Source organism: Oncorhynchus mykiss, chromosome 11 (genome assembly GCF_057628025.1).
Source record: "Oncorhynchus mykiss isolate SJ-2025 chromosome 11, ASM5762802v1, whole genome shotgun sequence".
NCBI classification, from domain to species: domain Eukaryota; kingdom Metazoa; phylum Chordata; class Actinopteri; order Salmoniformes; family Salmonidae; genus Oncorhynchus; species Oncorhynchus mykiss.
The window spans coordinates 61,305,067-61,331,532 of record NC_143032.1 but is presented as its reverse complement, the minus strand read 5'-3'; the positions used below and the strand labels follow the sequence as shown (position 1 = coordinate 61,331,532).

Sequence of the window (26,466 nt, the reverse complement as noted above, 5' to 3'; positions counted from 1 at the left end):
ACTCATGCTCAAAGGGGTTTTCAATGTCTAATTATTTTTAATTTTTTACCCATCTACCAATCGGTGCCCTACTTTGCGTGGCATTGGAAAACCTCCCTGGTCTTTGTGGTTGAATCTGTTTTTCACTGCTCGACTGAGAGACCTTACAGATAATTATGTGTGGGGTACAGAGATGTTAAACACTATTATTGCACACGGAGTGAGTCCATGAAACTTATTTTGTGACTTGTTAAGCACATTTTTACTTCTGAACTGATTTAGACTTGGCATAACAAAGGGGTTGAATACTTATTGACATTTCAGCTTTTCATTTTTAATTGATTAAAATAAACAATTTGAAAAACATAATTCCACATTGACATTATGGGGTATTGTGTGTAGACCAGTGATAAAATCTCAATGTAATCCATTTTAAATTCAGGCTGTAACACAACAAAATGTGGAAGGCACCGTATCTATGGCTATAGGGGGCTCTATTTCTCCTGCTTTATGAGAGTGTTGTGCATTGTAAGTCAAGTATGTGATTAGTCTGTTTATAATGTATGTTTTTCTGTCTTACTGACCAAAGTGAAACTTAGTGTAGTAGGTGACATTTAATAGTGTGCCGTCTCTGGTCGGAAATGTCAGCAATCGGAGGAAAGCTACTGCATTCCTCAGAGTGCAAATTCATGGGACATGTTTCTCGTCTGGGTGACACACACGCATGCACAAAGCAAGTCAAGCTTTTACACACATATTCACACACCCATAAACACAGGTGCTCCAGATTGTTTTCATTTGAAAGAACAACTAGCCTGTCAACTTTGACCTTTGAAAACATTCTGGATCCCCAGCACCCTTTGCCATTCTAGAACTACATGCCATGCCATCTGTAATAGGCACAACAGTCAGCGCTAACATAAACATAGGGAGAAAAATACTGCATGTAGCTAGGCCTACTGTATTTTTCTTATCAAATCCATCAATCCTCTATTAGTACTACACCCCCACACACTGACACACATTGAACTGACCTTCACACCCTGCTGAATACCCACTCTAACACAGTCTACACACACTGAGCACAAATTCAGCTGTAGTTTAGTCTCTCCGAAGACATTAGGACAACAAATGTGCTGTACATCCATGATCCAACTGTATATGACACACCGATACTCATCTACAACAAAACTCTACACTCTAATATAATATCTTATAAAGTTCTATGTTACTTTCTGATATAATTTTTGGAAGTGCTGTAGACAGGGGGAGATGGGCAATTAAGAGACAAAGGGAGGAAAGTTCAAGGCCATAGGCGGGAAAGGCTGAGTCGGGACTTGTACCTACGTTGCCTGCACAGATCTATAGTCAACATTAAATGTGAATCTACTAAATGGATACCACACCACAGTCATACTGTAATATAATAATGCACAGTAGTGGCATCGAATGCAAATGATACCGTATTAGTTCAAAGCTAATCCACATCAAATGTCACTCCCCACTGCAGTACTAAAATTAATACTGAATTACTGTAACAACATTATCAGGTCTATTTAATCCAGACAGAGAGGCAGGATTAACTGGAGGAGCCCTATCCCAGGTGAGAGGGGTCTCATTGGGTCAGTCGGTCCCGTACCTGCGGGGACGCGTCACTCTGCCACTCTGTCTGCATGCCTCACTGCTTTACTCTCCGCAGACTGGCACATTTCACTATCTGAGCACCCTTCTTCACATCCACAATATCCGGCTACATCGGGGGGGAGAGACAGGGGCGGAGGAGAGAAGGATAGGAGCGGGCCAGAGAAGGGGTGGAGAGGCGGAGGAGAGGAAGATGGGAAGAGGAGGGACAGAGACAGATGGAAAAGAGGATGAAAGTAGGATGGAAAGGTGGAAGTTAAAGTTAGGGGGAATTAGTGGGAGAACAAAAAGGAGAGGAACGAGAGGGAATCAGGAGATAGGGAAAGATAGAGGAGGGAGAGATAGAGGAGGGAATCAGGACATAGGGAGAGAGAGGAGGGAATCAGAGGAGGGGAATCAGGACATAGGGAGAGATAGAGGAGGGAATCAGGACATAGGGAGAGATAGGAGGGAATCAGGACATAGGGAGAGAGAGGGAATAGTGGGACAGTGTGTGAGAAGGGAAACAGGAGGTGGTGAAGAGGTGTATGAAGAGACGATGGAGAGGAGAAGAGGTTAAAAGTGAAAATTGAGGTAAGGAGCGAAGAGAGAGAGTTGAAGACAACAAAAGGAGAGGAATGGAGAGAATTCAATGATGGAAAGACAGCCAAGCCAAGAGAGTTGGGGTGGGGGTTGGGAAAGACAGACAGGAAAAGAGAAAAGGGAGAAGCATCAGAAACATTGACATGGAATAGAGAGTACTGCAGGTTGGAGTGATACAGTGATACAGCACACAGTCAGTTAATGGACCAGAGTCTTTGAATGGATGGAGGTAGAGAAGACAGATAGACAGTCAGTCAATGTGGGTTACTGAGGGGGGAAGAATGGACCTCATTACATTAGCACAGCAATAGAAACCAACCAACACCCAGCCATTCATATCAACTGGAGAGAAAGAGACATTTATCTATGTACTGACTGGAGACACAAAGCAGATATCCATGACTGCTGTTAGGAAACCTGGAAGTATTCGTTTGTTGTTTCAGCCAATGCAGAGAGACAGTGCAAGCTATCAGAGCAAGATAAAGTTGTGGATTATTTGGTTGGTCCTACATGCAGGTCAGGACATGATGGGGAAATTAAGCACGGATGAGTGAGGCTTGCAAGGTGGATGGATAGTACACTACATCAAGGGGAAGCCAAGAGGATAGTACACTACAGCAAGGGGAAGCCAAGAGGCTAGAACACTAAAGCAAGGAGAATCCAAGAGGATAGTACACTACAGCAAGGGGAAGCCAAGAGGCTAGTACACTACAGCAAGGGGAAGCCAAGAGGCTAGTACACTACAGCAAGGGGAAGCCAAGAGGATAGTACACTACAGCAAGGGGAAGCCAAGAGGATAGTACACTACAGCAAGGGGAAGCCAAGAGGATAGTACACTACAGCAAGGGGAAGCCAAGAGGCTAGAACACTACAGCAAGGGGAAGCCAAGAGGATAGTACACTACAGCAAGGGGAAGCCAAGAGGATAGTACACTACAGCAAGGGGAAGCCAAGAGGATAGTACACTACAGCAAGCAATCTTTTTTTCTTCCATTTGTTTGTCGCTAAGGGGGTTGGGGATTGATAACACATGTTGATCTAAATTACAAACACACATACTTCATTCACACACCATAGGCCATGCAGGTTTAGCACACTATGGTCTAGTTTGGACTAGCAGAGGAATCTATATATCCCAGCACAGTAAAGAGTTCCTAGTTCCCAGCTACACCCTAGTCATCTTCTGTAGTGGTTGATTGCTACATTGAGTCCCTATATACATTCAAGGCAGTATACATGGGTCCCTTTAGTTTGAGTCCACTTTGTGAACCAATGCTCTTCCTATGAGTCTCAGCCCCTCGTACAGTAGCCCAGGTGAGTGTAGCCTGGCTGATGCAGGTCAGTGGCCCACCTTGCTGCTCAGGACGGCGTAGTTCATGAACTGCTCCGCTTCAGCCTCCAGCTCATCCTGCAGAGAGCCATCCACGCCCACTAAACGCTCCTGACACCCCTCATCACCTGAGCCCTTCCCCCTGCGCACCACTTTCCTCACAATCTACGCCACACACACACACACACACACACACACACACACACACACACACACACACACACACACACACACACACACACACACACACACACACACACACACACACACACACACACACACACACACACACACACACACACACACACACACCAGGGGAGGGATAGAGAGCAGGATGATAGAGGGTGGTGGGAAAGACAGGTAAAGAGAGAGAGAGAATGAGAGAAATGCAGGGAAGGAAGGAAAGATTGAATGAGGTTGAACCTACACGTAAACTCACTATATTGAGTTCTCTGTGTACCTCTCACTCACAGTAAAGGACCTTAATGTTCATTACAAAACATTGTCCTGGTTATATGTATCATCCTCCTTATGGCTGTGACCCACAACCTTTCATACAGTAACTACACATGACTGTGACATGTCATTTTCCCATGACACGATTACAGAATCATGACATGGGAATAAGTCAAGGCATGATGATGAATGTGATGGTTCTTGATTATCAATGTGATAATCATTTCTATGAGGATGAGTGTAGTGAGTTTAACATGAATAGTAACAGGGGGGAACTGGTAGATAAGCCACAGCGCAGGGCTGTAGAGTAGAGAGAGGCATGCTGGGATAGATATCTGACCTTCTTGGTGACAATGTTTCCGTGCTCGTCTGTGAACTGCTCTTCGCTCACTTGTTCCCCTGGGAGATCCTTGGCCTCATCACCCTACGGGACAGACAACATGTACTGAACATCACAAAACAATACTGTCATACTGTAGTACACATGGTATATTGTACTACATCACACAGATTCATGGATTCATGGCAAATGAATCAACAGCACACACTTACACAGTAAGGAGTCTGACTCAGAGAGAAAACCAAGAGTCGAACAGAACGAAAAGTTTCCTGGAATCTAGAGCACTTTAAAATAGACCCCCAGAGAGAGAGAGTCTCATCATTTAGCCATTGTCACCAACCCCAACCCCCCGAGACAGAGAGAGAGAGAAACAACAGAGAGATATACAGTACAGATCAGGGGATCACTAATGGTACTGCTGTGGTGTTAGCACTAATACAATCACAGTGGATGAGGTTCATGATAATGCAGCTATTACTCCCTAATAACATGGGAGGCGCCAGCACAGCTATTTATAATCTTAAAAGGTCCCACAGTTTAACTAGTGAACACAGAGCTAGACAGCTTTTACCATATGGTTATGGGAAAAGCTGCCCTATCCCCCACAATCCATAGAGGCAGGAATGAATAGAGTTATTAGAGAGGTGTTGAGGAGGAGGAGAATATGATAATGGGGTGGTAGAGGACTACAGTCCTTATTAGGGCCGGGATGATGCCAGTATCGCGATACTCGTTAGTATTGTGACAAGGAAACAAAGCATGAAGTAGATGTAACTTCTTTAGGAAAACAGCCCTAATGTTGGAAACAAACATCATTATGTCATCCAGAGTCACATTTATTTATTTTCCAAGCTTTAGCACACCATTTTTTACATACAGCAGGTTTTTAATGGACCAAAGAGTTTGGTCTGCTTTGTGCTATAATTTTTGCCATGGAAAAAATATTGCGATACTGGTAATGTCACAGTCCTTATTACAGTGAGTTTAGAGACTGAGCTGAGCTCATGTCACGCCCTGACCTTAGAGTATTTTATTCTCTAATTTGGTTAGGTCAAGGTGGGACTATGGTGGGTACTCTAGTTTTTGTATTTCTATGTTGGCCCGGTGTGGTTCCCAATCAGAGGCAGCTGTCTATCGTTGTCTCTGATTGGGGATCATATTTAGGCAGCCTTTTCCCACTGTTTTTTTGGGGGGGGATCTTGTCTATGTATAGTTGCCTGGGAGCACTACACTAGCTTCACGTTTCGTTTGGCACTTTATTGTTTTTTATATGTTTCACTTCTAATAAAAGATGATGGAACCATACCACTGCACTCTGGTCCGAGTCTTACAACAACGAAGCTCATAGGTTTAAACACTCACAGTTAGAACACACAAGTTGAACCATTCACAGCCACAACAGCACGTATAAGGCCTGTATAAGTGGGTCTCAACTGTAGGCCTATGGTTTGTTTGAACATCCCTAGTTTTCTTCTTACCTCCCTCTGTCACTATCCCATCTCACCTGGCCAAATATGAACAATACGATCCAGAGAGATGTTCCTTGAAAATACTGCAAAACAAAAGTTGTGCAGACTGCTTCTATCATGTATCCTGTATAATTAAATTCTACAATATAAATGAATGACTGTTTTATTAACACATTCTTTGCTCACTGAACCCATTACAGGGGAGAAATTGCATTGTCAGAAGTTAATGCGGTACACAAACAGAGAGGTATGTCTCTCCACTCGCTCCTAACCAACATTTCCCTCTGTCGCAGCCAAACCTTAAATCACCTCTGAGCTTTACAATTACCTCTGAGCTTCACACACACACACACACACACACACACACACACCATTTGTTTCCACCACGCTTTCTTTTGATGTTTTTCCATTGCTAGTCAATTCTCTCATCCTTTCCTTTCCTTCCCCACCCCTCCCCTCCCCTCTCTGTGGGGTACCTTGAGGATGACCCTGCGGCGGACCACACGGGTGGTGACGTTCTCCTCCTCGTCAGCCACACCTTCAGCCTCACCTAGCTCGCGATCCAGCGCAGCGTGCACGTAGGAGAGCACAGAGCGCAGGGAGCCGCTGGCTATATGGATCACATTCTGACAGCTTATCACCAGGAAGGCCAGCAGCACAAAGCTGAAGAGCAGCTCAGTTACCATGGCCCACATCACTGCCCCTCCAAGCTTCTACCTCGGGGCAGAGTGTGTCCAACTAAGCGATCCAGTGGAGCACACTACACACCCACAACACACAAACAAACACAGGCCTGTGTAGGCTCTCGTCGACTCTCCACCGACACTTCTCTCCGTCAGTCTGGAGCAACAGCTGCACCCTCGGGGCCTTCGCTTCTTTCAACAGGGCTGGCGTCGTCTCCTTCTATTTCTCCCTCTGTTTGTGTCCCTTCTTCAGCTCTACTCCACCGGACCCTGTTCCCTCTTTCTCTGGCTCCTTCTCCCTTGCTCTCTGTCTGTCAGCTGGTCAGTAGGAATGGCTGACCCATGCCATCAGATCCAGGCGGCTGCAACCTTGGGAGGCTCCTATTTCCTCTCCCTCTCTTTCGTTCACCCTCTCTCTCTCCCCTCGTCTGTGCTTTCAAAACCAAACCCTCTCACCCTTCACCCCTCTGCTCTCTCTCTCTCCCAGCCATATGATCCGTAGTCTTTAAATACCTCTGGCTGTTCTAGAGAGGTGCTCTGCTCTGTAAGTCTGAGAGGCTGAGTGGCTGAGAGGGAAGAACACTGAGACACTTGCACCCCGACCTTCAGGCCTCCCTCAGGAACTCAAACTATTCTCCCTCTGGTACACACAACTTACATTATTACTTCTCATGGCATGTAGGTATATATTCCACCACACATACATACATTATTATTCTGTAATGGTTTGGGATCAATTTCACTTACACAGTACAGTAAGATGCAGATAGTCTGCAGCAAGACCATTTCCTGCCACTGGTTCTCCATGGGAAACAATGTTATCTGTGGTAACTGTACCAACACACTGGCAGTCACAATATAATCACCTACCAGGGATAACCCAGTGACTCAAACAGCAAAAGTCCCTCTTTGCCCTCTCACAGCGTGGTAAAGTTGACATGTCCTTCAGGGTGCTCTGATTGGTCTGATGCAGTGCCAGTATACCACAGTAGATGACACGTGTGATGGGGTGGGATTGGGGATCCAGTGACAGGGGCTGCTATATTTGGCTTGACAGGTTGTTCCTGCCCTTCTTGGGCCTTGTGTGTGTGTTTATATGGGTGTGGGATTACAGTACCATAAATAATGGAATTCAGTCATAGCCTACTGCCACTGGGTTTGGACTCTGGTCAGACAACTCCTACATCATTAAAACAGTTTTTACATGATGAGTTGGATCGTTTACAGTCCTGTCCATACCTAATGTATTATAGCTGCCTTTAATCAATGTTTAAGCTAAGATAATAGCATGGGTTTCCTACTCACCTGCCCCCTCAGGCGTACTTCGTCCCAGGTCCGCAGCTCTGGCACCCTGTGAGGGAACCCCAGGCCCTTCTCAAATGGCTGGGTGCCTCTGAAGTGCCCACGCAGGATCTCCGTGTGCCCCATGTCACGCACTGGCTGAAGCAAGGCCTCTTGGGACACGCGGGACTGGCTGGGGTCCACGTCCATGGCGGCGCGTACTGATGACATCATAGAGTCCATGGCCTGCCTGGGTTTGGCTGTCTGCGAGCCCACCCAGGCCTGAGTGTGGTCTGTGACAGGTTGCCAGCCTGGACCCGACTGCTCCTGCAGGTAGGACAGGAAAGAGCCTCCACCACCTCCACCGCTGCCTCCACTGCCTCCACTGCCACCACTGGACCTAAGGAGGCAGAGGATGAGTGAGAATCGGAGGAGAGAGATGAAGAGAAGTGAAGAGAGAGGACAAGTGAGAGGAGAGAAATGAGAAGTAAGAGGAAAAGAGACAGAGTCAAAGAAGGAGAAAAAGGCCAATGTGTATCAAATGTGTGTCAAACATAAGCTGACGCTATTATTCCTTCATAGAACTCTTTTACCAGAACTAAATATTGTATTATTAGGTAAGGAAACACAGCAACATTGACCTGTCCTGAGGCTCAGTGAGTTGTCTCAGAGGTGAGTGTCTGGACTCTGGACCACCCCCTGTCTGGCCAGTGCGGTGTCCAGCTGAGCTGCAGACTGACTGACTGAGGTCTGAGGACACACTCACCTGTCTCCATTACGATCTGCCACGCGGCTCAGACCGGGCGACTCGCTCAGCCGGGCGTACACCCGCTGCTGTTGTCCTGCAACAAGAGAAAGCCCTTCCTCTGAGCCTGTCCCTCCTCCTCCTCCTCCTCCAGCTCCATCTCCACCCGTCATGTTGCCTCCGACCGCTGCTGCCTCCGACCTCACGACATTTGACACTTGACCTTTGTCCAGCCCATTAATGTTGTTGACCGCGGCGGCGATGGTGCCTCCGAACGAAGAAGGTGTGGCAGGGGTGGCGGTGCTGAACGAGGCAGGGGTGGCAGGGGTGGCAGGTGTGGCGGTGCTGAACGAGGCAGGGGTGGCATGTGTGGCGGTGCTGAACGAGTCAACAGCCCCCATTTCTGAGTTGTCCTCCACCAGCTCCATAGATCCACTCAGCCCCCCACCGCTGGCCCCACTGCCCGGCCGGCCCAGGCTCCCATACGGCAGCCCCAGCAGCCCCTCCGAGTCGTCGGCATTGCTGCACTCCAGCGAGGAGTCCTCCACGGCCACTAGGGAGGGGCTGTTGCCAGAGGGCCACACCTGCACATCGGACATCTCCATGAGCGTGTCCTCCTCAGTGGTGGCCATTGGAGCACACTCCAGACTGGAGACTTCCTGCCAGTAGGGCTCGTTGCCCAGCGGGGAGGGCAGGCTGTACTGCATGGAGGGAGGGGAGAGCAGCTCCTCCTGCATCAGCCCGTAACCTGGAGCGACACAGAGAGAGGCACACTGACACGGGCCCCCCGCCTTACCTCACCTCACCCCCCACCTCGCCCCACCAACACCGGGAGGGACCCCAGGGCGGGGGGGGGGGGGGGGGGGATGTGCCCCTGCCCAGGAGCAGGGCAGCCAGGGGAGGTGGCAGAGGGGGAGCCCAGGGGGCAAGGAGGGAGAGGGGAGAGGAAGGGGCCAGACAGTGGGATCTCAAGAAGAGGTGCAAGGAGATGGGGGCAAGGGAGCAAGGGGGGCTTCTGGGGGGGGGGGGGGGGTTAACAAGCCAGATCAGCCAGCACTGACAGTGAGAGCAGCAGTGGAGGCAGCAGCAGACACACAGCCATGGCCAGAGCCAGGGCCAGGCAGAGAGACAGACCAAGAGAGAGAGGCCCGCTGGTGACTGGTGCTGCTCCGCTGTCTGCCACCTGCAGGTAGAGGGACAGGAGTTACTGCCTCTGCCCCGAACCAACCTGGGGCTGGGACACACACCTGTCCGCCTGGGACACACACTTAAAAACACGTACACATGCCATACACACGTCCATACACACAAAAGCTTACCCAGACATACACACACTAATTGTCCCACACACGCACCCACACAAACCAGGCAAGTTAAATATTCTAGTCAGGCTGAACAGCATGCTTGCAAGCAATCTTGTTCTTCAACAAACGCACAAACACACACTCTCACCTATCCACCCACCACAACAGATATTACAGTACAAACCTTAGAAAACAAAAAAACACAACCACATACAGGTACACACTACACACATACACACACAAAGATGCACTCACACCACACATACATGTTTATATACAGTTTCATTTATTATAGCCAACAGCAAGCATAGCTACCCCAAACCCCATTTTATATCAACAGGGAATCTAACGTTGAGAATTTGCTATGCATGATGACTGATGAACCTTTGACTCAAGTCACTCCAACAACACCTCTAGTTGAGAATAGACATTTCTTGTCTGGTATCATTAAGAGTGCTTTAGGTTTTGAACATGCAGTGGTGTGGTGCAGTAAGCATGGTACGTTCTCTTTCGTGGACAGCCTCTGAACAAGAGAACGGTGCCAAAGCTGCTTTCTGTCTGCTCTCTTCCAACTCTCACGCTAGCTCACATTTCAGTGGGAGTGAACTAAATATCTACTGTACGAGAAATGACCTGAGAGAGATACAGTGGGGCAAAAAAGTATTTAGTCAGCCACCATATGTGCAAGTTCTCCCACTTAAAAAGATGAGAGAGGCCTGTAATTTTCATCATAGGTACACTTCAACTATGACAGACAAAATGAGAAAAAAGATCCAGAAAATCACATTGTAGGATTTTTAATTGATTTATTTGCAAATTATGGTGGAAAATAAGTATTTGGTCACCTACAAACAATCAAGATTTCTGGCTCTCACAGACCTGTAACTTCTTCTTTAAGAGGCTCCTCTGTCCTCCACTCGTTACCTGTATTAATGGCACCTGTTTGAACTTGTTATCAGTATAAAAGACACCTGTCCACAACCTCAAACAGTCACACTCCAAACTCCACTATGGCCAAGACCAAAGAGCTGTCAAAGGACACCAGAAACAAAATTGTAGACCTGCACCAGGCTGGGAAGACTGAATCTGCAACAGGTAAGCAGCTTAGTTTGAATAAATCAACTGTGGGAGCAATTATTAGGAAATGGAAGACATACAAGACCACTGATAATCTCCCTCGATCTGGGGCTCCACACAAGATCTCACCCTGTGGGGTCAAAATGATCACAAGAACAGTGAGCAAAAATCCCAGAACCACACGGGGGGACCTAGTGAATGACCTGCAGAGAACTGGGACCAAAGTAACAAAGCCTACCATCAGTAACACACTACGCCGCCAGGGACTCAAATACTGCAGTGCCAGACGTGTCCCCCTGCTTAAGCCAGTACATGTCCAGGCCCGTCTGAAGTTTGCTAGAGAGCATTTGGATGATCCAGAAGAAGATTGGGACAATGTCATATGGTCAGATGAAACCAAAATATAACTTTTTATATTCGTGTTTGGAGGACAAAGAATGCTGAGTTGCATCCAAAGAACACCATATCTACTGTGAAGCATGGGGGTGGAAACATCATGCTTTGGGGCTGTTTTTCTGCAAAGGGACCAGGACGACTGATCCGTGTAAAGGAAAGAATGAATGGGGCCATGTATCGTGAGATTTTGAGTGAAAACCTCCTTCCATCAGCAAGGGCATTGAAGATGAAACGTGGCTGGGTCTTTCAGTATGACAATGATCCCAAACACACCGCCCGTGCAACGAAGGAGTGGCTTCGTAAGAAGCATTTCAAGGTCCTGGAGTGGCCTTGCCAGTCTCCAGATCTCAACCCCATAGAAAATCTTTGGAGGGAATTGAAAGTCCTTTGTTGCCCAGCAACAGCCCCAAAACATCACTGCTCTAGAGGAGATCTGCATGGAGGAATGGGCCAAAATACCAGCAACAGTGTGTGAAAACCTTGTGAAGACTTACAGAAAACGTTTGACCTCTGTAATTGCCAACAAAGGGTATATAACAAAGTATTGAGATAAACTTTTGTTATTGACCAAATACTTATTTTCCACCATAATTTGCAAATAAATTCCCAAAAAAAATCATACAATGTGATTTTCAGGATTTCTTTTCTAATTTTGTCTGTCATTGTTGAAGTGTACCTATGATGAAAATTACAGGCCTCTCTCATCTTTTTAAGTGAGAGAACTTGCACAATTGGTGGCTGACTAAATACTTTTTTGCCCCACGGTAAGTAAAGTAAAGTAAATGAAAAGTCAAAATCAAGGTCAGGAAGACTAAAGAAACTTTTTGACTAGTTGAACAACCATCAGCTAACCATCAGGCTTTGACAGATACAGCGGTACTGCAGTTGAGGAAAAGTTGTCCATTCAGTGCAACTAACTAAGTATGGCTATAGTAAAATACTATTGTGCAACAGTAGCTACTGTACTTCTCTGCAACTGAGATGACCATGAGGAACATAAAGATATTTTGAATCAGACAAATAAACCCAGTGATGAATGGATATGTATATAAAGACAAATTGCGCCATTTAATTCTGACTGACCAGTGGTAGAAATGGAATTGATTACATACTGGCATCAACCGAGAGAAGATACTAGATTTAGCATGAGGTGGAGAAGACAAGAGCTTTGAGGAGGGAGTGGAGGAGGCAGCAGTGTGTGTGTGCAAGCGTAAGAACACTATGTGTGTGTGTTTGTGTGTATGCATGCGTGAGAGAGAGGTGCAACATGATTCATTGTTGCCGGTGAGTTATGTTGAATGTGCAGTAGGTATGCGGGACACCAGCTGGCCTCCTGGACCTCTCATCTCTCTGAGTTACAAGACAGCAGAACCTCTCTGAAGACCTCCCACTCAGAAGGCCATACGACCGGGGAGGCTGTTTACATGTGGGTCACAAGTTCAACACATTTCTCTATATCAGTTATTCACATACCAAGCGCCCTTCAATAAGATACACATAAACCCTGTACTATAGAATTCTCTTAACATTTCCACAACCTTTCAGACTTCCAGCTGATAAACTTTCCTATATACATTACTCTATAGCCAGTGGGGTGAGGATGATTCATGTCATATAAATATCACAGTATAATGTATGTTTGTAATACCATCTTTTGAGGTTGTGTATGTTGTCACGGAACCAATAACTAGCCTGCTAATATTGTTGCACTTGCTAAGTTTAGGGGTCTTAGTCTTAGTTAACTGGTCTGTAACCTTATTTAAGTTGTGCATGTATGTGAGAAATCAGTGTATGAGGACGGTTGTATGTACATGTGCCCAGGGAGACAGTCACCTTACCTTCGGTCCATGGACTAGCTACAGATTGTAACAACAGATAATGTGATTTAACAAAAAAATGATGTTATCCGTTATACTGGGAGTTACAGGTTTGCCTATACAAAACATTGTCAGAAATGTTTCAACTAGCCTAGTATTGGCGATACTATCTTCGTTCTCAATTTGTTGAAACAGGAGTCTCCTAAATTGTCTGTGTCCAGTTGCAAGGAGTCTGTCTGAATTAAGACAATGATCCGTAATTATAAGAAGTTAAAGTTTTGCTCCATGAAGTAATCCAACAATGTGTACGCTGCCATCTTATCTATTTCAAGTCTTCTCTCATTGATCGAGACAGGTGTCTGTCATCATGACATGCAGCACTTTGGGGTGGACACCCACTTATCTCAATCAATGAGAGGAGACTTGAAATAGACAAGATGGCCGCGTACACATTTTTGGATTACTTCATGGAGCAAAACATTTATTTTAATAACGGAGCATTTTCTAAATTCAAACGACTCTCTGCAGCTGGATACTGACATTTTATGAGACTGTTTCCACAAATTGAGAATGACGGTACCATCGCTAATACCAGGTTAGTTAAAAAATCTCCAGTGATATTTTTTTATGGGCAAACCTGTAACTTCCAGTATAATGGATATCAATTTCTTCGGGTTAAACGACCTTACCTGGTGTTACAATCTATAGCTAGTCCAGGGCCAGCTCTGTCATGACCTCTTGGTCAGCCAGTCCAAGCAGATTATTCATATGTTCATGGTAACAAAATAAATATGTACAAAAACCAAAAGGCATGCCAACTAAAGAGGTTAACTAACACAAAGAAACAAACAAAGGCCGCCTGAGAGGCTTCTGGCCTCCTCTCTCTCCAGGACTGACAATTATCTTGATCGCTGGCACCTGAGGAAATATCAAAGCTTCCTGGCAGAACAGACTTTGACCCGGTTGGTGCTGCCACCTGGGGATGGAGTTTGGAAGGATATCCTGGTAGTGTGTTAGTCTATGCCCTAACACTAACCTTCCCCTCATATCATAACAATGTGCACTTGAATAATCTGAACACTTACGGTAGCTGACAATAGTGCCTCCTGGTGATCAACATGTTTCTACTGTACATGTTTTTAGATTGTCTGTTTGTGTCTCTTACAATCTAAAAAGTCTCAAATCTGTGTGTTAGTGTGTGATCCTGCCATCCAGTCTCGTTGCCATCCAGTCTGGTTGCCAGTCCTTCTCTCTCTCTCTATGTTTGTGTCTGGGGGTGGTGTCACTCCCATGGTCAGTTGGATGGTGACAGAGAGAGGGAGGAGGGGATGGGGGATTATTAGAGTGTGTTAGTGAGAAGGAATGAACATGGTGGCCTGACCCTCCTGGTGAAAAGACAACACATTGTAAACATAGAAAACTGGCTGAAGCTCACATACAGAGTGAAACACATACAGTCACACACAGACTGGAAAAAGGCACACACTGAAATACACAAAGACAACACACTGGACAAAACACATAAAAACACAGACATGTACACACACACACACACACACACACACACACACACACACACACACACACACACACACACACACACACACACACACACACACACACACACACACACACACAAACAGAAACACACACACACCAATGCGCAAAGAACAGAGAGATTCAATGGAAGGGTCACATGAACACACTCCCCGCAAATATGAGGTGTGTGACAGAGAAGGGGCATAAATACTACATCCCCTAATTCTGGAGTGACTCAAAGACACATGACAATCCCACACATACACACAGAAAACAGACCAACAACACTTCACAACACTCATACATGAACAGAGCAGTCACAATACATGGTTAAAAAAGGGTTCAGGTCCTTTTTTTTTACCACCCACAAGGAATACAATATTATAGAGGATCTAAACAGGCAGACTAAACAGTCGGGTCATTCCCCAGCATCACAGGAGGCTGCTGAGGGGAGGATGGCTCATAATAATGGCCGGAACGGAGCAAATGGAATGGCATCAAACACCTGGAAACCATTGAAACCATGTGTTTGATGTATTTGATACCATTTCACTAATTCTGCTCCAACCATTACCACGTGCCCGTTCTCCCCAATTAAGGGGCCACCTGTGCCCAGCATGCATACCATGCAATATCAGTCTGTTAGTAAAGCAGCTACAAGGCGCAGAGGCATGCACAGCTCCCAGACTAAGTCTCCCACAGGCCACTGCAACTGCAAACTCATTACAATGCTTCCATGCAAGCATATCGGAGGTGGGAGACGAGAGTGGGCCTCATGCAGGGCAGGGCAGGGAGGAAAACACAGATAGGGAACATAGGAGGGAAGAGGACAGATAGAGGAAGACAGAAAAAGACAGGCCCAGAGAAAAAGAGAGACAGACAGAGACAGGAGACAAGGAAGAAAGAGGGAGAGATGGACAGAGTGTGACAGAGCGAGGGACACCTCCCCCTTCCGGGGGTGCTGAGCACACAGTGTGTGAGGGGCATTGGTCACAGAGCAGACGGTTAAAAAAGTGGAATTTTCAAGAGTACAAAAATAAAGAGTTATAAAAAATTATGCACAACTGGTCGTCAAAATAAAGGTGAGGGCCAAAGGTCAACATGAGGTCGGAGGGCATGAGTTCAGAGGTCGGAGAGGAGGAGTGAGAAGGAGGAAGAGTAGGGCGGCTGGGCTGCAGATGACATGTCCGGAGAAACACAAAGAGAGAGGGGACAGATAGTCAAAGGGAACAAGTAGGGGGATCCCAGAGGAACAAACAGTACACCGAACGGAACGACCCCCTGTCTGAAGAGACTCATACTACTCAGCCATGCAGAGAGAAAGTCATGTGTTACCCTTACAGGAGCCTCCCAAACCTCTCTGGTATTACTAAACTGATCATATCGCTTTTATTGAATCACAAATGACGTGTCTCAGACTCAAACCACTCAAAACACTAGAGCTAAGAAAGGGAATTGAATGGCAAAATCACTAAGAGTCCAATGTGACAAAAAAAAGGAAAAGACAGGGACAGGTAGACTGGAAGGTACCGTAAAAATACATGTTTTACACAATGTCTAAAACAAACATGGTTCCTATAGATAGTCTACCTGGGTTAAGAGTATAATGTGGGATTTAGTTGCAGTCTCCAGGTTTAGATTCCCACTTCAGAATCTATTGCTATCTCAATTCCTATGATTGTGAAGGTTAATTAGGGAACTCTTGTAATAGTCACCAAGGGAGTAATCATCTTCCAGACTGACAGTGAGCCAGAGAGTGAATCCTCATTCTGTACCATCCCCTGATATCACATACCGTGTTATCTATCTACATCTCTTCTTTGTCATCAGTCTGAACTCATATAAATCATAGACCTCTTGAAAATCATTGTTGTAATAAACACACAATACCATATCTGGAGGTCAGGTTGGTATTGTCCCGTGAGAGTGTGACCACCTTGTTACACAGCCAGACAGACAGCATCAAAGGAAAGAGCTTTGGGAGGCAGACTGGACAGGTGTCAGATATCAGATTCACTGCAGCTGTGATCTGACTGAGCATCTCCTGTTTGTCCCTTTGTCCCTCATGGTCATATCTATGCATGAGTTACATCACCAGTTATTGCTCCAGTTTTCACTGAAGGGACCTGGCACTGGCACCTGCAGTGATGACACGAGACACTGGGGCACAGAGCAGAGCCAGAAGAGAGGTCACAGCACTCCAGTGATGGTCAGACCAGTGCGTTTGTTTTTCTCATACTGGTCCGGGGATGAAATTGGAGTCAATCTGATGTATATCATGCTTGTGTAAAATAATAAACCATGAGGAAAAGGAGTCAACGTTTGAGAAGTGACCACTGGAAGGAAAGCCAACTACAGTACGCTTGAAATAAAAGCTACAGACTGGATGTATGAGTTTTCTTTACGGACAGAAGATATCCTACACTTTATCTCACATATGGCCTATGTAGGCAGATTGGGGTTTGAAATCATGTTGGATGAAGATGAACATAATCCATTCATAACCAATATCATACTTTATAGGATGTAATAACATAAATCTGTCACATACACAGATATGACACAGTAGTGAGGCAGTGTAATAACTTGTGCACTTAATAAAGATCCAACAAAATGTACATTTGGCATGAACAGAATCTGAGACTCACCCAACACACCATACACACCAACTAACACTAAGCATTTCAGTCATTTTATCTCTTTATTTTTAAATCATCAACTCTCCTATTGCTAATAACCTAATCAAACACAAATTAAAACAAATGTTTCTTGAAGTTGTAATATATATATAACAAATAATAATCAAATAAGTATCTCTATTTTAATCTATGCTATTATTGGCAGGCTCCGTTCATATTTCTTAAATATACCAGTATACCATATACCAGTAATTTTCAGTGGGAGATCCTAAAGTCCTAAAATCTAGCTGGTACTATTAGACAAGGTTGTGATTCTGATTAAAGGCACTATAGGTCATTGATTCATTGTATTCCACCAGAAACAAGAGAATGTATCCGAGTCAGGCTTTAGAGTGCCACCACAGAGGCAGTTGTTGTCAGAGTGTCTTGAGCCATGGTCCAGGTTGCTGCGTTACATGTAGAAATCTCAAGTTTACGGCAGTAGCATAGAACAGCCCTTGACTGAGGATTGAGGTAGGAAGGTGATGGTGGCAGCAGAGAGGAAGAGGAGAGAGAAGAACTGGTAGGATATGGGGGTTGGGTGTGGGAAAGGGCTGCATGGGGAGGGGAGAAGCCTTACCATTGCTCAGGCTGGGGGAGACGTGGTCAGTCTCGTTGTGTCTGCGTCTGCTTGACTCCCGGGCCTGCCTCCCTGCAGGCTGTGGCCCCTGGCCCTCCAACATGTTCACTATGTCCATCCGGTCAATGCTCTTCAGAGCTGTATACAAACTATCCACTGCACATAGGAGCCACAAGAGACAAAGAAAGACAGAGAAAGGGGGAGGAGAGAAGGATAGAGAGAGAGAGAAAACAGAGACGAGAGGCAGGAAAATGGGAAATGGACAGTTAAATAACAGACAAGGAAGTGGAAGATATTATGAGGAGAATAAGGAAATTGTTTACCAGTACTCTGACAGACCCAGGTCTGTCCCAGAAAACTAAAGAGTTAGCACAATGTTAATATAAGATACTGCATAGACTGGAGAAGTCTCACGTGCAAATCCAGGAGCCAGTGCAAGACGAGTGGAGAATGGAGATGATGAATTTAGGACAAGAGGATGCACAGGAGGGATCCACTGACCTATATATGGGATCTCAGGTACTTACTCTTGGCTCTCTTGCCCTCACGGGTGGCCCATAGGTTGAGCAGGGCAGAACTCTGCTCCAATAGGGAGTTAGGATTCTCCACACGGATCTTATTAATGTCATCTACACTGAACTGTAGCTCCCTCGCCAGCTCTGGAGAGACAAAGGTGGAGGAGGTACAGACCATTGAGAGACAGAGGCAGGGGGGAAGGGAAAAGCAGCCCCAAGCCATTAAACACTGATACAACACAGGCACGAGACACAGACACTCATTCCACTCACTCACCAGCCCAGCTCAGTCCCAACTGTTCAGCTATCAAAGCCATCTTCAACTCTGTCCTTTCCATGGCAGTCATTGATGCTGCAGAAACCAGACCACAACTGATACTTTAACATGAGAAGTTAATGCACCGTTGTGATTATTACTGCATGAAGGGGCACATGGAATGTGAACGTGTTGGTGTGGGGTATGGCATTGTCTTATGTCAGGTAGCTTAACTAACTCGTCTGCACTGATTGAGGGTCGAGCATCGTGTAGGAATGATGCCACCTGTCGGAAGACAATGGCGGTCTGTATGGAGTATCATAGGGATGGGATAGGATGGGATGGCAGGCACCTTTACCCATGGCAGGCTCATTCATGGCGCTGTATCTCTCTCGCAGGGCTAATGGGGTCAGAGTTCGCCTCCGGTCTTCACTACCAGCAGCCTAGCAATCAAATACAAGCAAAAGCCTCTGGAATAAATCAGCACAGCAGATTTGTGTCAGATCTCACAAGTTCACAACATGAAATATGCATGTGTGTATTCTAAAATGAAAGTACAGTGCTTTTCAAAGCACCCTAAAAACTTGAACTATTTGTTGAGGCCTACCTTGATACACGGGGGCATGGTAATGTTGAGGTTGCACAGCACATGTTGGCTGTCTTCATACTTGGTAGACTTGCGTAGGAAGGACAGGAATCCAGAGTGATCCTTGCTACTGTCTCTCACCTTGGAGAGGAGAACCGAGAGAAACAGACAAGATACATTTTCAGAGGGAGAGGGAGACCCAGAGAGGGAGGGAGTGATGGAGAGAGGGAGACCCAGAGAGGGAGGGAGTAATGGAGAGAGGGATGAAGACCCAGAGAGGGAGGGAGTAATGGAGAGAGGGATGAAGACCCAGAGAGGGAGGGAGTAATGGAGAGAGGGATGAAGACCCAGAGGGAGGGAGTAATGGAGAGAGGGATGAAGACCCAGAGAGGGAGGGAGTGATGGAGAGACGGAGACCCAGAGAGGGAGGGAGTAATGGAGAGAGGGATGAAGACCCAGAGAGGGAGGGAGTAATGGAGAGAGGGATGAAGACCCAGAGAGGGAGGGAGTAATGGAGTGAGGGATGAAGACACAGAGAGGGAGGGAGTAATGGAGAGAGGGATGAAGACACAGAGAGGGAGGGAGTAATGGAGAGAGGGATGAAGACCCAGAGAGGTAGGGAGTAATGGAGAGAGGGATGAAGACCCAGAGGGTGGGAGTAATGGAGTGAGGGATGAAGACACAGAGAGGGAGGGAGTAATGGAGAGAGGGATGAAGACCCAGAGAGGTAGGGAGTAATGGAGAGAGGGATGAAGACCCAGAGGGAGGGAGTAATGGAGTGAGGGATGAAGACACAGAGAGGGAGGGAGTAATGGAGAAAGGGATGAAGTCCCAGAGAGAGTGGGAGTAATGGAGAGAGGGATGAAGTCCCAGAGAGGGTGGGAGTAATGGAGAGAGGGATGAAGACCCAGAGAGGGTGGGAGTAATGGAGAGAGGGATGAAGACCCAGAGAGGTAGGGAGTAATGGAGAGAGGGATGAAGACCCAGAGAGGGAGGGAGTAATGGAGAGAGGGATGAAGACACAGAGATGGAGGGTTAAGCACCTTGACTGAGACGGGGAGTCTGTTGTCTTTGAAGGCCTGGAAGCTGAAACAGCGAGGCTGCTGGGTAGCCTTCCTCACTGGAACCAGGTTCCCAGAACACTCCAGGTGCAGTGGCATTCCCTCCATCACCTGAGAGGGTTATACCGACTGATCCACTCACTCCACTCACTTTACAGTGCCTCTATAGCTGAAGCTAATAAACAATGACATAATCATGATAACCATCATTATGACTCCCTGTACTGACCTCGATGTCACGACTGCGGGCCACCTCACTGAAGTTCTCGTGTTGCTCCAGGGTTTTGTCCATCTTGTCATCAGTCATGCAGTAGCAGCGCAGGCGGCCCTCACGAACCTCGTTCATCTTGGCAAACACCACAAACTTGGCCATGTAGGGCACAGCTGAGAGCTCTCGATACAGGAGGTTGGAGAAAGACACAGCCTCGGCTGTCCTAGGACAGTCAGCCAGCCAGAACCTGAGAAGAGACACCATTGTGTAGGATTTATGGCAACCCAATCCAAAGAGCTGGATTGAGGTTTAGATTGTGAGATTTAGGATGTGGATTTATTTGTCTAATTAACATGAATGCTAGTGAGTGAGTTGCTACACTATACTTACCGTGCTGACACATTGGTTGTGAAGTTGGCACAGTCTTTGCTATATATGAGCTTGGTGGTACCAGTGATGTCCTCCCACTGGGCTGGGGCTGTGCCACCTGGAGAGAAGGAAGAGACATCAGTTACACAAAGATATAGGAAGGAGGAGAAAAAGCAACCCATTCTCTCATAGAATACGCCAGCAGGTGCCGATTCTGCAGGTACCAGATTACGTTTGGAGCTGGCGAAATGTGAACGCTAAAAAATGTAAACGCATTACACTAGGGGCAACATGAGCGCCTATTACCTTTTTAGTAGGCTTGCTAGGGCATTGTGGACAGGGATGTTGGATGGGGGATGGGCATTTAAATGGCAGACTCCGGCTACGAAGGTTGCGTGTTTAATCCCAGCGCTAGACATTCTTTCTTTTTTTAAAGCCTTTTCCAAACCTTAACCCTAACCATAACCATTCGGTTAAGTTTTAGTTTAACTTTTGAGGAGTTTAACTGACAGCTAAAATACAACAACACCTGGTGTAATTAATACGTCAAGCCCTGGCGTAATTCTATTACTGCAGTTACGCAATAGGTTGACGAATAGGTTGACGCAATAGGTCGAGAAAAAGGTATATTAAACATGCATTCCTGTAAATTAGACACACAAGTTGACATCCTAAACCTCATTCAGAAGGAGTGTGGAGTTCTAAGAGGTACTGTATCTAAGAGGTACTGTATCTCAAAAACCAGCATATCCATAATAGAGCAGTACGTCATTGTTTAGGTTTGTTCACAAGTGTCACATCTGCTCCTGCAACGCCCTCTACCTCTCATCCTGTGTCTACTTGACCTGCCACCACTCCCCCAGTACTCTCTACTTCTCTCTCTCTCTCTCTCTCTCTCTCTCTGTGTGATTGTGTGGGCGGAGACAGGTGTGCAGGAGTCAGAGCAGATCCCCACCAGCTGCAACCTGTTCCATAATCAAGATCTCTACAAATACTCAGCCCTGCCACTTCCACGCTGCCAGATTGCAATCTCTGCTCAGTCAGTCTATGTTTCTAGCCGTTTGTTACTATTCAGATCCGGTTATCCTGTTGTGCCTGTTTTCCTCTCTGATACAGTTCTGCCCGCTCTGACTCTGGACACTGTCTCCAGTCCCACGTCTCGTCATCCTGCTACTCTGTCCCCACTCTACTACTCCCTTGGATTCCCCTCCGGACCTGCTTACCCTGTCTCAACTCTTCTCGCTCCAGCCTCAGCCTCCGCACCTGGTTTCCAGCAACCCGCCCAAGCTTCCCCTGACCTGCACTCCATCTCCCCTGTGTGTCAATAAATACCTTGGTTACTTCATCCCAGTCTCCTCGTCTTGAGTCTGCTCTTGGGTTCCCCCGCATAACAAGTTTGTCCCTATACTTGGAACATGGGCTAGGAACCCTGGGAGGTGAGATGGCAGGCATGCCAATTGCCAAAATAGCCAGCAATGTTTCAATGTGATCACTCCATAGAGAGAGCCTGGGCAACTGAAATGTGACCTTTTCCATGAAAGACTATGTAGGTTAACCACTATGACCTTGAAGAGACAGAGAATGAAATTAATTTTATCCTCTATTGCCCTTTTGTACCACGATTATACACTTTTCATTATTCCAGAAAGTCCACCAGATACACCCTGGCATTATGTGGCTGAGCAATGAGGAGAAACTGAACTGTTTTTTCGTCCTTTGTGCATTTTCGCTTACTGAATTTTCAGATCAATCCTGGAATAAAAGAAAAGGTGACCTATAATTAAATTATACAAATATTTATTTCCAGACATATAGCAAAGTGCCCGTACAGTTGAAGTCGGAAGTTTACATATACACATAGGTTGGAGTCATTAAAACTCGTTTTCAACCACTCCACAAATTTCTTGTTTAACAAACTATAGTTCTGGCAAGTCAGGTAGGACTTCTACTTTGTGCATGACACACGTAATTTTTCCAACAATTGTTTACAGACAGAATATCACTTAAAATTCACTGTATCACAATTCCAGTGTGTCAGAAGGTTAATACACTAAGTTGACTGTGCTTTTAAACAGCTTGGAAAATTCCAGAAAATTATGTCATGGCTTTAGAAGCATCTGATAGGCTAATTGACATCATTTGAGTCAATTGGAGGTGTACCTGTGGATGTGTTTCAAGGCCTACCTTCAAACTCAGTGCCTCTTTGCTTGACATCATGGGAAAATCAAAAGAAATCAGCCAACACCTTAGAAAAAAATGTGTAGACCTCCACAAGTCTGGTTCATCCTTGGGAGAAATTTCAAAATGCCTGAAGGTACCACGTTCATCTGTACAAACAATAGTACGGAAGTATAAACACCATGGGACGACGCAGCCGTCATACCGCTCAGGAAGGAGACGCGTTCTGTATCCTAGAGATGAATGTACTTTGGTGCGAAAGGTGCAAATCAATCCCAGAACAACAGCAAAGGACCTTGTGTTAGATGCTGGAGGAAACAGGTACAACAGTATCTATATCCACAGTAAAATGTGTCCTATATCGACATAACTTGAAAGGCCGCTCAGCATGGAAGAAGCCACTGCTCCAAAACCGCCATAAAAAAGCCAGACTACGGCTTGCAACTGCACATGGGGACAAAGATTATACTTTTTGGATAAATGTCCTCTGGTCTGATGAAACAAAACAGAACTGTTTGGCCATAATGACCATTGTTATTATGCAAGCCGAAGAACACCATCCCAACCGTGAAGCACGGGGGTGCCAGCATCATGTTGTGGTAGTGCTTTGCTGCAGGAGGGACTGGTGCACTTCACTAAATAGATGGCATCAATGAAAATGATGTGGATATATTGAAGCAACATCTCAAGACATCAGTCAGGAAGTTAAAGCTTGGTCGCAAATGGGTCTCCAAATGGACAATGATCCCAAGCATACTTCCAAGGTTGTAGCAAAATGGCTTAAGGACAACAAAGTCAAGGTATTGGAGTGGCCATCACAAAGCCCTGACCTCAATCCTATAGAAGATTTGTGGGCAGAACTGAAAACGTTTATGCGAGCAAGGAGGCCTACAAACCTGACTCAGTTACACCAGCTCTGTCAGGAGGAAAGGGCCAAAATTCACCCAACTTATTGTGAGAAGCTTGTGGAAAACGTTTGACCCAAGTTAAACAATTTAAAGGCAATGCTACCAAATACTAATTGAGTGTTTGTAAACTTCTGATCCATTGGGAATGTGATGAAACAAATAAAAGCTGAAATAAATCATACTCTCCACTATTATTCTGACATTTAACATTCTTAAAATAAAGTGGTGATCCTAACTGACCTAAGACAGGGAATCTTTACAAGGATTAAATGACAAGAATTGTGAAATACTAAGTTTAAATGTGTTTTGCTAAGGTGTATGTAAACTTCTGACTTCAACTGTATGCATATAGATTGTGTATCAGCCTGTTTCATCTTCTCTTTGTGTCAGACCTGGATAAACGCTTTCCGTTTCATTTTTCTGTATTTATTTATCTGAATTTTTTTCTTAAACCTTTTTACTGCTCTAGGGCTATTATTATTGCTTGGATAACCTTATCTACTATTATGTATTGATTTACTTTTTCATTTTTATGAGGTGCACACTGCACAGAACACCGGAATAAGTATCACTGAATTAATTATCACTGTGAATCATTGTAATGTTTATGTGTCAATTAATCCCGTAAAATATTGGTTGCCAACTGGAGATTTGACACGAAAATAAAATGTAATTCATTCATGCGAGGTGATTTTACTTCACCATATCACTTTTACACCCATCGTAATTAAGATAATTAACAGTTGCTCAGTATAGTAATGACATTGCTTCTTCTTCTACATAAATGTGGATCCCATCCCACAGATGAGAGACATTGAATCACTATGTTCAATCAATTTCCTTCTATGAGGTGTTCATGCAGTCTAACTCATAGTTTACTCTAAATTGTACATTTACGTGATTTAGCAGATGCTCCTATCCAGAGCGACTTACAGTAGTGAGTTTACACATTTTCATACTTTTTTCATACTGGTTCCCCATGGGGGAATCAAACCCACAACCCTGCCATTGCAAGCGCCATGCTCTACCATCTGTGCCACATGTCACTATTAAGGGGCACCATTAAACTATTCCTTAAGTAATACAGTTTCACTGTGCCATTAGTCCACCATAAGGCCTCAGTCAGGCTTACTAAAGTGTGACAGACAGTGTTGGCGTACCGATGACACTGCACAGCAGGCGCAGGCTGGTGGTGTCCCCCTCCCCGGAGTCCCGGGGGCTCTCTCTCCAGGAGGGGGGCAGGGGGATGCACAGGCCGATGGGCCGGTGGAACTTGCGTCGCCTTGGCTCCACAGTCACCACGGGGCTGAAGGTTGCCTGGTTACCCAGCAGCTTGGCAACCAGCTCGTCTGGGACTGGTTGGGCCTGAGGTTAGAGGGGAGAGGATGTGTGGAAAGAGGGATGATGATGTGGTGGATGAGTGTGGAGAAGAGAGATTGATAAAAAGATACAAATTGATAGCAATGTAGAGAGAAATAGGATGAGAAAAGAAGAGAGATAATATGAGGTATGTAATGGATGACAATGGACAGGTAAATAAATCAAATGGGAGAAATGAAGGATGAAGAGAAAGAGAAGTCTATGGTCAATAAAATGCAATTTTATACCATACCAAAACATACAAACAACTTGAAAAGACACAGTGCATTTCATTATTCATCAGTGTTGGTCATAAAACAAATTTGAACATTTACAACCTACACTGAGTGTACAAACATTAGGAACACCTGCTCTTTCCATTTCATTTTTATTTAACTAGGCAAGTCAGTTAATAAGAACAAATTCTTATTTACAATGACGGCCTGCCAAAAGGCAAAAGGCCTCCTGTGGGTTTAAGGGGGCCTGGGATTTTTAAAATAAATAAAGAATAATTACAATATAAATATAGGACAAAACACACATCACAACAAGAGAGACACAACACTACATAAAGAGAGACCTAAAACAACAACATAACAAGGCAGCAACACATGACAACACAGCTTTCTGTGCATATTTGAAAATAACAGCTGGTGCACGAAATCTGAGGAAGTCTCTAGATTTTGCTCACCTGAAGTAGAGTATATTGTGATAAATTGCAGGCCACACTACTTGTCTAGAGAGTTTTCAGCTATACTTTTCGTGGATGTTTATTTACCACCACAGACAGATGCTGGCACTAAGACCGCACTCAGTCAGCTGTATAAGGAAATAAGCAAATAGGAAACCACTCACCCAGAGGCGGTGCTCCTAGTGGCAGGATACTTTAATGCAGGTAAAACTTAAATCAGTTCTACCAAATTTCCATCAACATGTTAAATGTGCAACCAGAGGGATTTTTTTTTTAGATCAGCTGTACTCCACACACAGAGACACGTACAGAGCTCTCCCTCACCCTCCATTTGGTAAATCTGACCACAGCTCTATCCGCCTGATTCCTGCTTACAAGCAAAATTAAAGCAGGAAGCACCAGTGACTCGGTCCATAAAAAAGTGGTCAGATGAAGC

General features: G+C 45.5%; 1 protein-coding gene across 50 annotated transcripts in view; it reads right to left on the bottom strand.

The window, feature by feature from the left end:
* LOC110536085 (ankyrin-1) overlaps positions 1 to 26,466 on the bottom strand; it is a 176,507-nt gene that overhangs the window by 5,316 nt on the left and 144,725 nt on the right. For 22 of the 50 annotated variants that reach the window (XM_090190743.1, XM_036935941.2, XM_090190742.1 and 19 more), the window contains 14 exons: positions 25,141 to 25,345; positions 20,916 to 21,012; positions 20,544 to 20,772; positions 20,297 to 20,425; positions 19,275 to 19,394; positions 19,020 to 19,110; positions 18,689 to 18,763; positions 18,424 to 18,555; positions 17,897 to 18,052; positions 8,527 to 9,253; positions 7,785 to 8,160; positions 4,328 to 4,411; positions 3,553 to 3,696; positions 1,619 to 1,729 (listed from right to left, as the gene is read on the bottom strand). In XM_090190743.1, the coding sequence (XP_090046869.1) occupies positions 1,658 to 1,729; positions 3,553 to 3,696; positions 4,328 to 4,411; positions 7,785 to 8,160; positions 8,527 to 9,253; positions 17,897 to 18,052; positions 18,424 to 18,555; positions 18,689 to 18,763; positions 19,020 to 19,110; positions 19,275 to 19,394; positions 20,297 to 20,425; positions 20,544 to 20,772; positions 20,916 to 21,012; positions 25,141 to 25,345 (2,637 nt within the window). In that variant the 3' untranslated portion in view covers positions 1,619 to 1,657. Of the gene's footprint in view, positions 1 to 1,618; positions 1,730 to 3,552; positions 3,697 to 4,327; positions 4,412 to 7,784; positions 8,161 to 8,526; positions 9,254 to 17,139; positions 18,053 to 18,423; positions 18,556 to 18,688; positions 18,764 to 19,019; positions 19,111 to 19,274; positions 19,395 to 20,296; positions 20,426 to 20,543; positions 20,773 to 20,915; positions 21,013 to 25,140; positions 25,346 to 26,466 lie in introns of those variants that run through there. The other 28 variants (XM_036935936.2, XM_090190736.1, XM_036935953.2 and 25 more) reach the window with 11 other exon arrangements.